We start from the raw sequence: 16,575 nt of genomic DNA on the forward strand, positions 1-16,575 counted from the left end.
TAACTTAAAAGTATTAGTTATATATGAAAACAAATCATGACATATTTTTAAAATTTATAGCAGAAAATCTTGAGTTAGTCGGATGGTGTACATATATAAAATAAGTTTACTTTTAACTGACATGAAATCCTAGGATTACTAATCTTAAACATAAAAAAGACGAAGTGAATTTACTTTTTTCTTTATAGTAGTCTGAACTTTTGTAATACAAAATGCTTATGATTTCATTTAATTTTAATCTAGTAGCTGAAGATTTTCATAATTTAGGGAAGTTGCTGAGTAACTAGTCTTAGAGTAACAGATTATCTTTCCTAACAAGGAGAAACAATCAGTAGAACTGATTTCATAAAGTAATAGATTGTGTAAGTGGTGGTGTTCTGTTACACTTAAGACAACTAAGTGCATGCCATCTCAGAACAGGCTGCTTCATCTTTTATAGTGGAACAGTTTCCATATTCTAGAAAATTAGAAAAGCTTTCGATAAAAGAGAACTAGAAAATTTGTCAGTAGGCTATATTAAAAGACATCCTTCTTGGACTCTTACTGCAGTAATTGCTTTGGCTTTTAAATATACTGCATTGAGAAGCTAAATCTTCCATGTAAGTTAACTTTGTTAATTAACAAAAGTTGTAAATAGATCTGTTTAGCAGCCAAATAGAAACTTCAGCAAATCTTAGGAAAATACTGCAAATCTGCAGGGGTATATTTTCTCTTTCCCATCATCTGCTTCCATTCCTTCCTTTCCTCTCCCCTTTTCCTTCTCCCTTCTGTCTATCTGCCTATCTTGAGTTAAATTTGTTAAGCATATTTTTTTTTTCAGTGGTTGAGGAGAGGATTAGATCCCCTTTTCTTTTGGTTAACAGGAGAAATGGTAGAACAAGTACTTTTGATACCCCAAAATCAATGTATTCAAATATAACCAACTTACGGAACGTTTGGTGCTTTTCCAAACACTCTAATATTCATTATGTCATTTGATTTTTGCGCCAACCTATCTAAGTAGTTTGGGCAGATGATATTATTTTCATTTCACAAATGAGGAAGCTGAAACAGAAGGGTAAAGAAACATGCCCCAGGTGATCTAGTCATCCACCTGGTTCCTAGTCCTATTGACTTCTCCCTAACACCTGCTTCCTCCTCACACTATTTCAAAAAGGTTGTTAGTACATAAAACTTTCCCAGACAATTTTATAATGCATTTCCTTAACATCATTATTTCATGTTTTTTTCTAACTTTGGTGAAATAGTCTTTCTTAATTTAAAGATAACATAATTTTTTCTAGGTGCCATTGTTATAGAACGACCAAATGTGAAATGGAGTGACGTTGCTGGACTTGAAGGAGCCAAAGAAGCACTGAAAGAGGCTGTGATACTGCCTATTAAATTTCCTCATCTTTTTACAGGTGACATAACTTTTAAATAATTTTATTTCATGAGTTTGTAAAAGTTCATTGATGACTGAGGCGAAGCATTGTCATTCTTGTCACTAATGAATTATCTTAAATAAATTGTGACTCTTAAAAGGTGGTGATTTATCTTTATACAAGATGTTTTATTTCTTATACATATCCATATTTGCTGTATATATATTGAAAAACAACCTAAATGTCAACCAGTAGGGTAATTCACCAACATGCAATAGAATACTATGCCCTCAGTAAAACAGAGTGTGCATCTACATTAATAAATTGTAATCTGCATTGTATTTTATTGAAGAATGTCCACATCTATTACAAAGATCAAAAAGCAGTTATAAACTGAATAGTATGATTCCATGTTTGTTAAATGTGTATGCTGAGAAGTAAGTATAATTGGATTGACATAGAAATATTAATGTATACCTAGGAGATAAGATTATAGGAGATTTTTACTTTTGACTCTCATCTGAATTTTTGCAGTGGTTATATATTATTTTTTTGTTTTTTTGAGACGAAGTCTTGCTCTGTCACCCAGGCTGGAGTGCAGTGGTGCGATATCCGCTCACTGCAAGCTCTGCCTCCTGGGTTCACGCCATTCTCCTGCCTCAGCCTCCCGAGTAGCTGGGACTACAGGTGCGCGCCACCACGCCCAGCTCAATTTTTTGTATTTTTTAGTAGAGATGGGTTTCACTGTGTTAGCCAGGATGGTCTCGATCTCCTGACCTCGTGTTCCTCTCGCCTCGGCCTCCGAAAGTGCTGGGATTACAGGCATGAGCCACCGCACCTGGCCGGTTATGTATTAATTTTTAAAGAGTATTTCCATTTCTTAAAATGAGAGGTAAGAATCACTTAACAGCTTCAGAGGAAGTGCATATCCTCTAGTAGCAAAACAACATTTCATTATCACTGTGAAGAGAATATTGCTGACCTACCATCTGGGGAAACTTACAAGTTCTAGTTCCAGCAGTAAGTGATATGTCTGTGCTAAACCATTCCTTTATATTATCCTTCTTGTGACTGATAGTCTGTGTCTGTAATATGGCCACACCCACAATCTGACGGTCAGACAGAGGTTTTCCTTTTATAAACATGTTGGTTTATGTCAACAGCAAATCTGTAATGTAGGCCTCAGGCTGAGCAGTCCAGACAGTCGTATCATATAGAGCAGTGATGAAGAGCAAAAAGCCAGTAGGTCACGCACTGTCCACCTAACTTCAAGGTGTAGTTTACAACCCAACTTCAGGAGTATGAAACTAACAGCATAAAAGTTGACATCGTAATCCTAGAAAAGCACAAAAATATGGTTGAACTCATTTTATGGTATATTACTTATACCAGTTTTTCTCAAACATAAGTCGTTTATGTATCATCTTCATGAATTTTTCCATGTATGTGTACCATTACTTTTTCTTTGCTTATTTTTTTAGAACAGCATTTTTACTGGAGCATAGCATAAATATACAGAGACATACAGGAGCCCCTGGGTGTTGGGCTTCCTTAGTTATCACAAAGCAAGCATGCCAGTGTCATCAACCAGATCCAGAAATAACAGCATTGCTAGGGACCTGGCAGGAGCCTTCTGCCTCATTCCTCCCCAGAGGTCATCTCTCTCTCAACTTTTAACACCAGAGATTATTTTGCCTGTATTTGAACTTTAAATCATCTCACATATTTTTACTTAGTAACGTTATTGAAAAGACTTTGTGCCTATTATAAGTGAAAAAAGTGTTTTCCTAATACACGTTAAAAAATTAAAAAGTGTATACCACCTAAAAGTATTTCATGTTATACCAGTGGTATATGTACCATACTTAGACACTGATTTGTAAATGTATACATTTGAAATAAGAAAATGAAATTCAAGTAATAGTTGCTTTCATAACAGTTAAGTGAAGTAGTATTACTCATCTGCGTATCATCCTTTTGCAGATACTGTGTATACAGCCATAGTTTGCACCTAGCAGTTTTTTGTTTGTTTGTTTTTTTCTTTTCTTGAGACAGAGTTTCACTCTTGTTGCCCAGGCTGGAATGTAATGGCGAGGTCTTGGCTCACTGCAACCTCCACTTCCCGAGTTCAAACAATTGTCCTGCCTCAGCCTCCCTAGTATTTGGGATTACAGGCATCTGCCACCACACCCAGCTAATTTTTGTATTTTTACTAGAGTCGGAGTTTCACCATGTTGGCCACGCTTGTCCCGAGCTCCTGACCTCAGCTGATCTGCCCGTCTCGGCCTCTCAAAGTGCTGGGATTACATACGTGAGCCACTGTGCCCGGCCATAGTTTTTTAAATGTATGTTTGATAATTTACTGCCAGCTGTAACCCAGCCTGTTTTATTTTAGGCAGAATTATAATTGCTCATTAGCAAAGTTGAGGCACAAAGAGTTGATGTATTCACTGGTTATATTTTGGCAAAACTAGGATTTAAGGTAGCATCACCTTTTTGTTACCCAACCATGGAAGTCTGCTACCTAGATGGGCGCGGTGGCTCACGCCTGTAATTCCAGCATTCTGGGAGGCTGAAGTAGGTGGATCACATGAGGTCAGGAGTTCAAGACTGATCAACATGGTGAAACCCCATCTCTACTAAAATACAAAAACTAGCCAAGCATAGTGGCGGACGCCTGTAATTTCAGCTACTTGGGAGGCTGAGGCGGGAGAATCACTTGAAACCAGGAGGCAGAGGTTGCAGTGAGCCGAGATAGCACCATTGCACTCCACCCTGGGCAACAAGAGTGAGACTCCGTCTCAAAAAAAATAAAAGGAAGTCTGCTACCTGTAACACTAACCTGTGCTTTCCTGTGGAATCAAGAATTCAGCAGAAACTCATAAGTCATCCAAACTTTGTTAGGTTCACTTTTCTAAAGAGCATAAATATTGAAAGAAAATCTCTTCCAGCTGCCCATTTTTTACGGGTGTAGTTTTTGTACAATATTCTGGTATCAAGCTGTGCACACAGTGGATGATCAGAAAGTACCTTTTCACTGAACTCTTTTCCCCTATAGACTCCATGCAGGGCAGCAATCCTTTTGCCTGTGCACATGTTATGGTTTTGATACATCCTGGTTGAATGAATGAGCAAACAAATGTACTTCCTGTTAGAAGGCTTATGTTATGTAAGTGTGTTTTTGATAAAGTAGTCTCTAGAAGAAACAAAATACATTTAAGACATACCTTAGATTGATTTATTTTTAAAATATTGTTTTAATCCTTACAGGTTTAGAGTGAAAATCTTTTCAGAGTATTCCTCCGTATAGATGATGTCAGTGGTAACTGCAATTAAGTGTTAAAATTCTTGTGACATTTTTCTAAATGTAAATTTTAGGCAAGAGAACACCTTGGAGGGGAATCCTATTATTTGGGCCGCCTGGAACAGGAAAGTCTTACTTAGCCAAAGCTGTAGCAACAGAAGCCAACAACTCAACATTTTTTTCAATATCTTCCTCTGATCTTGTTTCTAAGTGGCTAGGTGAAAGCGAAAAGTAAGTAGTAAATCAATTTTTAAAGTTTTTTCTTTGCCTGTAATTACTGTATCAGTCCTTAATAGATTTCTTACATCATTCATAGATATTCAGAGAAGTGATGTAATGTAAGTACTCAGTTCTCTGTCAAATCAGTCTCTAATCTAGAATTTATTTTGTGGGAAAAGATAGCATATATGTACAACCTAGTAAATCAAAGTGAGTTATCCAGTTGTAGCATTCTTATTTTCTGTACCTGAAACATGATTAGGCTTTTTAATCTACACAGTTCGTGTAATATTGATACATTGCTTTGTTTTACTCTTTTACTATTTTTTAGACACTTAAAGTTTTCATTTATTTTTAGACTGGTTAAGAATTTATTCCAGCTTGCCAGAGAGAACAAGCCCTCCATTATCTTCATTGATGAAATTGATTCTCTATGTGGTTCAAGAAGTGAAAACGAAAGTGAAGCCGCACGTAGAATTAAGACGGAGTTCCTAGTGCAAATGCAAGGTAGTGTTACTAATTTTTTTTTTTTTTTTGAGACAGAGTCTCACTCTGTCGCCAGGCTGGAGTGCAGTGGCGCAATCTCGGCTCACTGCAACCTCCACCTCCCGGGTTCAAGCGATTCTCCTGCCTCAGCCTCCTGAGTAGCTGGGATTACAGGCACGCATCACCATGCCTGGCTAATTTAATGTTACTAATTTTTAAAGTCGTCTTTGTTTATTTTATAACAGTTTTTATAACTAATAAAAAATTCAAGCAGAATTTCTCCATTCTAACAAACTGTTTCATTTTGCCATGTTTCATTCCGTTGTCTTCCATATGCATACATGATTTTTACTCAGTTGTAATTATCTTGTAGGACTCACTGACATAAATAGAAAAGAGTTTTAATATATTCATTTATAGTGTACCAGCAGCAACTTCAGTAAAAGTAATATGTAGACTTCAAATGAAATATTTCAAGAAATATTTTGAAATGAATGTTAATAGTATTTGTCCACAGTCTGGGAGATTTGATGCTTACATTTGCATCATCCTGCATCATAGTGAATTTGGATCATATTGCTGTAAGGTGATATTTGATTAAATACAGTTTTTTTTCAAAGACCCTCAAGATGAGGCACTTTAATGGTAAAGCATCACATTTCTTAACAGAATATATGGAAGAGGTTTAAAGAACAGCAAAATGACAAATTAATTAAAGCATTACCTATTTTAATGCAGGGGTTGGTGTAGACAATGATGGAATTTTGGTTCTGGGAGCTACAAATATACCCTGGGTTCTGGATTCTGCCATTAGGCGAAGGTAGGATAATACAGTAAATGTCTTATTTCTCACCGCAGATGTAACAAGTAGATGATAATTCCCTTTTTGTCATGTGAGGAGGCATTCTAACAACTTTTCAAAAGATTTGTAGTGTACTCTAACCCTGTCGCTCCCCTGCCTTGAGGGGGAGAAGGGTGCTTATTTGCTTGTTTGTTTCCCTATTTTATCAAATATACAAGATTTCCACATACTTGAGTCTTTCATATTAGAAAATATATTACATAATGTTTACCTTTCATTCTGATTAAGCTTGGTGGGCACTGATGCTTCAAAAATTTACAAACATAGTTTGACAATTCAGTAAAAACCATTCATATAAAATTTTAGCAAAATGGCAATTCTATAAGTCAGAGTAAGATAACCAGGTAAGAGTCGGAGTCTCGCTCTGTTGCCAGGCTGAAGTGCAGTGGCGCAATCTCTGCTCACTGCAACCTCCACCTCCCAGGTTCAAGCGATTCTCCTGCCTCAGCCTCCCGAGTAGCTGGGACTATAGGCACGCACCACCACGCCCAGCTAATTTTTCTATTTTTAGTAGAGACGGGGTTTCCCCATGTTGGCCAGGATGATCTCGATCTCTTGACCTCGTGATCCACCCACCACGGGCTCCTAGAGTGCTAGGATTACGGATGTGAACCACCACACCCGGCCAAGATTTTTTTTTTTTTTTTTTTAAGTAAAAAATGTATGTCAGGCCAGGTGCGGTGGCTCGTGCCTGTAATCCCAGCACTTTGGGAGGCCGAGGTAGGCAGATTGCCTGAGCTCAGGAGTTCAGAACCACCCTGGGCAACATGGTGAAACTCTGTCTCTACTAAAATCCAAAAAAATTACCTGGGCATGGTGGCACACACCTGTCTGTAGTTCCAGCTACTTGGGAAGCTGAGGTGGGAGAATCGCTTGAGCCCAGGAGGCGGAGGTTGCAGTGAGCCAAGATTGTGCCACTGCACTACCAGCTTGGGCAACAGAGTGAGACTCCATCTCAAAAATAAAATATGTGTGTGTGTGTATATATCTATCTAATTTTTAAGTTGAAAATAAAACTTCAGCTCTAGGAAAGGTATATGGACTCTTCACTTTTCACTCTTCACAGTTCCCTAGTACATTCATTTATTTTGTATGGTAAAAATTAGCACTTCAGTTTTTGCCACTTTTATCCCATTCACTTGATGATTTGCCAGCATGCTAGCTTACCATCCAGTACCAAGAAAGGAAATGTGCAGGGTATTTTTGGAAAATTGCCTTATTCTGCACCCATCTCTAGAGGCAATGGAAACTTAAAATTCTTTTCATTGCCACAGAGAGTTACCTGGAGGAAAAACTGTCTGCTCAGACCACTTAAATTATCCCTCATCGCTGCTTCTCTATCTCCAAATACATTCTAAGAAGGCAAGCAAAATTATTGTTAATGAAACATAGTGTTTATTTTTTATAATATAGGATTGTTTGTTCTGGATGTATTCATTAAAGTGGACATTTTGTGTAATGTATATCCTATAAGATTGTGAGTTAATTCTATTTTGAATGTAGAGAATTACTGTGTCATCTCTACTTCTATTTTATATTGTTAATCATTAGTCCCTTGATCAAGAGTTCACAGTACAATTTTGTGGGAAACTGTAATCCTGTAGGACCTCTTTTTATTTCATGAATTCCAGACATATGAACACTGTGGCCAAAATAACCCAAAAATCATGCGCGAAGTATTCAACCACTCCAAACTGGCTCCCAGGCTATTTTGATTTTATTTGTTTGTTTTTAATGTGTTCTGGATGTTCTCCCTTGAACCGAAATATATATGTTTAACCTTGGCACATACATGCCCACTTAACTTAGTATCTGTTTCTCCTTGCAAATATCCTAATTTTCAATTAAATATTTCCTTGATGTAATTTCTCTTTTAAGATTTGAGAAACGAATTTATATTCCTTTGCCGGAACCCCATGCCCGAGCAGCAATGTTTAAACTGCACCTGGGGACCACTCAGAACAGTCTCACGGAAGCAGACTTTCGGGAACTTGGGAAGAAGACAGATGGTTATTCAGGGGCAGATATAAGTATCATTGTACGTGATGCACTTATGCAGCCTGTTAGGAAAGTACAGTCAGCTACTCATTTTAAAAAGGTAAGTCATTTTTATCTATCCTTTCCTATCTTTTTTTTTTTTTTTTTTTTTTGAGACAGTCTCACTCTGTTGCCCAGGCTGGAGTGCAGTGGCACTATCTTGGCTCTCTGCAACCTCCACCCCCCAGGTTCAAGCGATTCTCATGCCTTAGCCTCCTGCATAGCTGGGATTACAGGCGTGTGCCACCATGTCTGGCTAATTTTTTGTATTTTTAGTTGAGACGGGGTTTCACCATGTTGACCAGGCTCGTCTCAAACTCCTGGCTCCAGATGATCCACCCACCTCGGCCTCCCAAAGGCGTGAGCCACTGCACCTGGCCCCTTTCCTATATTTTTAAAATCAAGTTTCAAGATCATCATTGGTTTGTCTTCAAAGAATTTGGGAGGGTTTCAGTGTTGTATAATAATACAATAAGTGGGTTTACATAATAGACATATTTCTATGTCACTGAAACAAGTTCTTCAATAAAGTTTATTAGCCATTATTGGCTGGGTGCAGTGGCTCACACCTGTAATCCTAGCACTTTAGGAGGCTGGAGTGGGCAGATCTCTTGAGCTCAGGAGTTCAAGACCAGCCTCAGGCAACACGGCAAAACCCCATTTCTATAAAAAATAGAAAAATTACCTGGATGTGGTGGCGCACTCCGGTAATTCCCAGCTACTTGGGAGGCTGAAGTGGGAGCATCACTTGAGCCCAGGAGGTGGAGTTTGCAGTGAGCCGAGATTGCACCAGTGCACTCCAGCCTGGGTGACATAGTGAGAGCCTGTCTTAAAAAAAGAAAGGCCTTATTAATCATCCTAATGTGTTTTAAATTTTCCTGTGAAATGAGCTTTGAAGTATTTGTGTATTATTTTGATGTAAGTATAGAAACTTAAATGTATAGATGTCAGGCTGCTTCTGACACATCTAGAATATTTTTGAGCAGAATCTGGTGCATTTATATCTCATAAAGTAAAACTAGTAATAGCTAATATCTTTTAAATATTCACATGCCTGGCACTGTGTTCTATCTTTTATTATTTCATTTGTTCTTCACAAAAACAACAAGAGGTACATGTAGCCAGCCACCTACTGGTGGTTAGTCTTGGACTTAGGTGCTAACACAGTAGCTAGAGTGGTTCACATGTGATTTGTCTGGAGATGAGGTTTCTGAATCCGAAATCTCAACCATTCTGCTATCCTGCCCCTCCTGTGTTCTGTTTTGTCTGCAAGAACAAGTTAAGCATCTATGGCTGAGATGAAGTTTTATAAAAAGACTGTGGTCTTGAGATACACAGTTTGAGTAACAGTGTACTGGGTCATCTGGACCAACCCTTTTGCTGTGAACAGCAGTATCCAGTATTACTCATGAACATAGATGTGGAATACTATCGCAAACCTAATCTCATAATGTATGTCAAGACTAATATGACTAAGTCACATATGTATGTTTATCATATACCACAATAAGATTTTTTAGGTTAACAAGCTTGAATTAAAATCTGAATTTGAAACCTGGCACCATTTACTTGTTATACCTTTTTGAGCGAATTCTATTACTTCTTGAAGGCTCATTTTTATCATCTCTAAAATGGGGATGATCATGCTATTTTGAAGTCCTTTCTGATAATGAAGTGATATAATACTTTTAAAACACCAGTCGTGATACTGCAGATGCCCAGTGAGTATTACTCATCCACCCTTCTTTAGCCATTTCATTACCAAAATACTGTTAAGTTTATGCCACAGCCATTATGTTTTCTCTTAAATTCTCTTTGCCATTTAGAAACTATAAATGCATAGGAACTCAGTCCTTTCCTACTCAGAATTGATCACTCGATTCTGCATATTACTGCCTGAGTGAGCTCACATGACGCTGAAGCCAGGTCCTTGTTAGTGGGATGAAGATAACACAGCCAGATGAGGTTTATCTCTGCGACTGGGGATCACCAGCTGCAGCAGACCTCTCAGCGGCTCCATCTTTTACTTCTTTTAAAGCTGATTATTTCAATTAACAATAAGATTCCCTGTTTATTTTTTGCATTTACTAGTATTTTATTTTTAAAATACTAATCTGGGCCCAGCGGTACATCAGAAAGTAGAGCAGTCAAAAGAGACAAAAATCCCTGACCTCATGCAGCTAAAATATTAGTGAGTAAAGACAGACAACAAAATACACATAATAAGGTGAGAGCGTGTATTTCTTCACACCTTCACCAATCCTGAGATAATATTTAAAGTCGATCATTGTGAAACAGATGTGAAAGTGCCCCCAAGTTGGCTGGGCATGGTGGCTCACGCCTGTAATCCCACCACTTTGGGAGGCTAAGGTGGGCGGATCACGAGGTCAGGGGTTTAAGACCAGCCTGGCCATCATGGTGAAACCCTGTCTCTACTAAAAATACAAAAATTATCTGGGCGTCGTGGCGGGTGCCTATAATCCCAGCTACTCAGGAGGCTGAGGCAGGAGAATTGCTTGAACCCTGGAGGCGGAGGTTGCAGTGAGCCAAGATTGCGCCACTGCCCTCCAGCCTGGGCGACAGAGCAAGACTCTGTCAAAAAAAAAAAGAAAGTGCCCCCAAGTTGATGCAGACTATTGCCATCTAAATGTTTCCATGTGACTATGTCACAAAGATTCTTTTTCTGGATATTGTTAAAACTGAAGTTGTGGCCGGGCATAGTGGCTCACGCCTGTAATCCCAACACTTTGGGAGGCTGAGGCAGGCAGATCATGAGGTCAGGAGATCAAGACCATCCTGGCTAACGTGGTGAAACCCCGTCTCTACTAAAAATACAAAAAAAAAATATTAGCTGGGTGTGGTGGCGGGCACCTGTAGTCCCAGCTACTCGGGAAGCTGAAGTAGGAGAATGGCGTGAACCCAGGAGGCGGAGCTTACAGTGAGCCGAGATCGCATCACTGCACTCCATGCTGGGCGACAGAGTGAGACTCTGTCTCAAAACAAAACAAAACAAAACAAAAAAAACTTAAGTTGTACATGATAAAATGGCATTGATACTGCATTTAGCATATAATTTTGCACTTAGATTTGAGAGCATTTTTGTTGAAAGATACAGATTCAGTAGTTTCATACTAAAGTTCCAAATATTACAGAAGTTTCTCAGCTATAGAGCAACTTCTGAGAATTTTTTGATGTATCTGTTTTTGGTCTCTGAGATTACTACCACTTATTAAGCACTGGAGGGGTAAAAGAGAAAGCTTAGACACAGGTTAACTATTTCTTTTTTTTAACTTCTATGTGTGATCATATAAGTAATTTATTGTAGGAAATTTCAAAATACAGAAAAGCATCAAGAAAAAAAGTAAAAGCAGCTGGGCGCGGTGGCTCACTCCTGTAATCCCAGCACTTTGGGAGGCCGAGGTGGGCGGATCATGAGGTCAGGAGATTGAGACCATCGTGGCCAACATGGTGAAACCCTGTCTCTCCTAAAAGTAAAAAAAAAATTAGCTGGGTGTGGTGGCACGTGCCTGTAATTCCAGCTACTCGGGAGGCTGAGGCACAAGAATCACTTGAACCCGGGAGGCGGAGGTTACAGTGAGCCGACATCGCGCCACTTCACTCCAGCCTGCTGACAGAGCGAGACACCCTTTCAAAAAAAAAAATTAAAAGCAACCAAAATCTATCCTGTTACCCAGGGGATAACTACTTTTTGTTGTATATTCTTAATTTTTTTTCCCAGAAGTAAACATTAAACATACAAAACTATTACACATTTTAACTTGCCTGATAATGGATTAAATCTTAATGTTCAATTTTGTTTCAAATAAATATTTCAGATTACTGTTTATTTCAGGTTCGCGGACCTTCCCAAGCTGATCCTAACCATCTTGTAGATGATCTGCTAACACCTTGCTCTCCAGGTGACCCTGGTGCCATTGAAATGACATGGATGGATGTCCCTGGAGATAAACTTTTGGAGCCAGTTGTTTCCATGGTTTGAAATTTTGTTTGTTTTTAAGAAAAATTTTAAAACATTATAATTTTCAGTTACATAATATTTGCTGGAAAATCTTACTATTAAACAGATGTATTTTAATACTGTTGACTCACATTAGAAATTATAAAGTTAATTGAACTTAAAATATAAAAAGTAATTATTTTTAAACTATTTTCTTGGGTTTTGAGGAAACTTTAAGTGAAAAAGCTATTTTTTAAAGCACAAGATTCTGACTTTACAGGTCTTACAGCTAGAATATCTCCAAAATGCTCATATATAGTATAATGATTGCCAAAACCTAACTAAAAAAATCGGATTGGTGAAATTTTTTTTTCCCTGCATCTCAGATTTTTTAAAATAACCAGAAGTTGCCTGTAATCCCAACACTTTGGGAGGCCAAGGCGGGCAGACCACTTGAGGCCAGGAGTTTGAAACCAGCCTGGCCAACCTGGCGAAATGCTGTCTCTCCTAAAAATACAAAAACTAGCCGGGCAGTGTGGCACATACCTGTAATCCAGCTGCTCGGTTGAGGCAGGAGAATCACACGAACGAGGGAGGCAGAGGTTGCAGTGAGCTGAGATTGCGTGACTGCACTCCAGCCTGGGTGACAGAGTGAGACTCTGTCTCAAAAAAAAAAAAAAAAAAGAAAAACAGGGCTGGGCACGGTGGCTCACGCCTGTAATCCCAACACTTTCGGAGGCCAAGGCGGGCTGTTCACAGATTTAGGAGATCGAGACCATCCTGGATAACACGGTGAAACCCCGTCTCTACTAAAAATACAAAAAAATTAGCCGGGTGTGGTGGCACGCACGTGTAGTCCCAGCTACTCGGGAGGCTGAGGCAGGATAATGGCTTGAACCCAGGAGGCGGAGGTTGCAGTGAGCCGAGATCACACCACTGCACTCCAGCCTGGGCAACAGAGCGAGACTCTGTCTCAAAAAAAAAAACAAAACAAATACTAATGCTCGTATCATCATATTTATAGTGTTTTCTAGTTCACTTTTCAAAGGTCCATAGAAAGTTTAAATAATGTAGTTCTATTTTTATTTTTAAAAATTACAGTTACATAGTTTATATTGGAGGAATTAATATATGACTTATTTTGTAAGGCGTGTTATTTTTAGGGAACTTAGGGTGATTGAAAAGTTGATTACTTATGGAAGAACATTCTCAGTTTTCAGAATTTTCCGTCAGTTTCAGATCTTTAAGGACTTTTAATGGCGGGTTTAATAGTAACTTCCAGAGGAGAAACTTTTACCTGATACATAGACATACATGTAAATGTGTACACGCCTATATATTTGTGTGTGAACCAACCATAATGCTTATCTGAGAAGTTACTCAGAAACCCCTTTTGTTTTAATCCTTGGTGTATTATTTTTTATTTTTTGTACTTTGTTCAACTTTGAAGAATTTTTAGTGACTTAGAGTAGTCCTCTTTATTATTTTTCATATCGTTTTACAGGAGTCTTGGCTTAGAAGTTAGTTTTTTAATGAATCTCTGATATTAGCATATTTTTCTAACCATTTCAATCTTAATTGTAACTATGGTAAAATTCTGGTTAGTTGATTTTTCATAAAATGGTATTCTGCTTCACTTACGTGTAAGTGAATGATATTTACCTTTTGAACTATACTTACTTAGAAAACTGATCTCTTGTTTAAGAAAAAGAGATAAGGCCAGAAATTAGATCATGAACATACTTTGGAGGCCTTGATCCTCAGACTAAGAGGAATGTCCTTCTGATAATGGGGAGCCGTTTGATCAATGCAGGGGAAGAAAGTGTAAGTTTCTACACAAAGTAATAACATGATCAAAGATCTTGAAAGATCTGTGAAAGAATAGGGGCCGGATGCGGTGGCTCACGCCTGTAATCCCAACATTTTGCAAGGCAGAAGCAGGCGGATCACCTGAGGTCAGGAGTTCGAGACCAGCCTGACCAACAGGGAAACCCCATCTCTACTAAAAATACAAAAATTAGCCAGTCATGGTGGCAGGTGCCTGTAATCCCAGCTACTTCGAGGCTGAGGCAGGAGAATCGCTTGAACGTAGGAGAAAGAGGTTGCAATGAGCCAAGATCACACCACTGCACTCCAGCCTGAGCAACAGAGTGAGACTCTGACTCAAAAAAAAGAACAGGGAGTTTATTGTCAGTATCTTATGGTAGACGGCAAATATTCATATTTAAACTTAGGTTAAAGTTCATAACAATCATGATAATATGACGGTTTTTTATTTTGTTAACTCTATTATTAATATCCTCCCTGCCCTTCTTTTTCCCTGACAGTCGGATATGTTGCGGTCACTATCTAACACAAAACCTACAGTCAATGAACATGACTTGTTGAAATTAAAGAAGTTTACAGAAGATTTTGGTCAAGAAGGCTAAACCAAAGACAAGGAAGATGCTTACCCATATGTATTCTTTCTTTCATAGATATTTTTGTCTATTTTGGATCGCATTGATTGTTTCCAGTAAAACACTTTTACCACAGGGAAATACACATCTCACTTCAGAATTCCATTAGGTTTTATATTGTACTTTTCCTCCATTACTTATTAAATACTCCTACTAACAAAATGTACAAAACAACAGGTTATGAGGAAATGAGCGATATATGAATGGCAAAAAATAGAAATTACCCAGTAGAAAGGATGTCAGAAATTGATTGACATACAAATATTTAAAATTTTTATGAATAGTGGTCTTTGCAAAGAGCATTTATCTTTTTTTTTTACTAAAATGATATAGGGTTTATTTTATATTTTCAAAAAAATTGTTAAACATTCTTATCAATGTGAAATTTATGTTATTAAAAAATTACAAATGATAGAATCTTTACTCTCAGGGATGGGCAATAAAACAGCAAAGAGCATTGTGATTGGGTTTGAAAGATTGTGAATTATAGACAGTGCTCTTACTGGTTTTTAATAAGTTGATATTTTTTTCTGTGTAGATTTAAATAATTTCTTTAAAATAAGTAAGCTTTGACTGGGCGTGGTGGCTCATGCCTGTAATCCCAGCACTTTGGGAGGCCAAGACGGGTGGATCACCTGAGGCCAGGAGTTCAAGACAGCCTGACCAACATGGTGAAATGCTGTCTCTACTAAAAATATAAAAATTAGCTGGGCACGATGGCGGGTGCCTGTAATCCCAGCTACTCAGGAGCCTGAGGCGGGAGAATCACTTGAACCTGGGAGGCGGAGGTTGCAGTGAGCCGAGATCGCACCATTGCACTCCCTGGGCGACTGAACGAAACTCTGTCTCAAAAAAACAACAACAGTAAGCTTTTATATTTAATTAAATGATACCTTTCACTGTGCAATCTCAAGAGGAAGATTTTCTAAATTAGACATTGTCTTTACCTTAAATAAGAAAATTGTCTATTTCAGTGTCTTTTTGTAGCAAGATTGACCAAAACAGGTGGTAAGTGTGTAATTTTTAACTGTCATGAAATACTGTAATGCTAGTAAGGAAATGGTCTCCCTTTGGATTATGGGAAGTTTCTTGTCTGTGATATGGGGTGTCTGTGTACATATATGTATATTTCCTTTTTTAATACAGGATAATAATATGGGGTCTTGTCCTTCACCTTTTAAGTTCAGGGAGCAGTTTGTCCTGACCACACATATGTTATCAGTGTAATGCTTTATGAAGCTTTAGAAATGAGCTCATGACTCATTAAAAAATAAACATGATACTATTTTAATATTTTCAAATAAATAATCTGAGGATGTGTTTCATACTTTAGCATCAGTGCTAAGTTGTGCCTTGTAGATTTGCATTGTCTATACATGCAAAAGACTATTAAGTTAGAATGAAGTAGACTCCTTAATTACTATGAAATTCTATCTTGCAAATGCTCTAGAATAACTTGCATTTTAAAGTGTATTTGCACATTTTACATATGCTATGTGGTTGCCTTTGGGTTTTCTGTACAGATTGTTTTTGTTATTAAATGGAAAAGGCCTGAATTATGCTCTTATGTGAAGTAAATCGATAAAACCCATTGACTGTATTCTGTGTATTCTTTATTTTGGGACCATCTGTGTAAAAGAAAACATTACCTACATTGGTTAGATACAAAGAAATCATTAAAATTATTAATGTATACATGAAAATTCTGTTTTTCAATGACTTTTATGCACGGGTTGAGAACTAACTTAGTAGACTAACACTGAATTCTTTGTGGATAAGGTAATTTATACATCTTACCTGTTTATCTGCCTCAGAATTATACAGTACTGCTGTGTGTTCTTTATGCACAGATACTCAAAGGAACCCGAATGGGCATGTTCTATTTT

At 37.9% G+C, this 16,575-nt stretch overlaps 1 protein-coding gene across 1 annotated transcript in view; it reads left to right on the plus strand.

The window, feature by feature from the left end:
- Nucleotides 1-16,280, plus strand: part of VPS4B (vacuolar protein sorting 4 homolog B) — a 32,840-nt gene extending 16,560 nt beyond the window's left edge. Inside the window, exons 5-11 of the mRNA XM_005586521.4 lie at nt 1,284-1,403; nt 4,743-4,899; nt 5,246-5,394; nt 6,112-6,193; nt 8,114-8,333; nt 12,126-12,266; nt 14,558-16,280. Of these exons, the coding sequence (XP_005586578.3) occupies nt 1,284-1,403; nt 4,743-4,899; nt 5,246-5,394; nt 6,112-6,193; nt 8,114-8,333; nt 12,126-12,266; nt 14,558-14,659 (971 nt within the window). The 3' untranslated portion in view covers nt 14,660-16,280. The remainder of the gene's footprint in view (nt 1-1,283; nt 1,404-4,742; nt 4,900-5,245; nt 5,395-6,111; nt 6,194-8,113; nt 8,334-12,125; nt 12,267-14,557) is intronic.
- The last annotated feature ends 295 nt before the right edge of the window (nt 16,281-16,575 follow it).

Source organism: Macaca fascicularis, chromosome 18 (genome assembly GCF_037993035.2).
Source record: "Macaca fascicularis isolate 582-1 chromosome 18, T2T-MFA8v1.1".
Classification (NCBI taxonomy): Eukaryota; Metazoa; Chordata; class Mammalia; order Primates; family Cercopithecidae; genus Macaca; species Macaca fascicularis.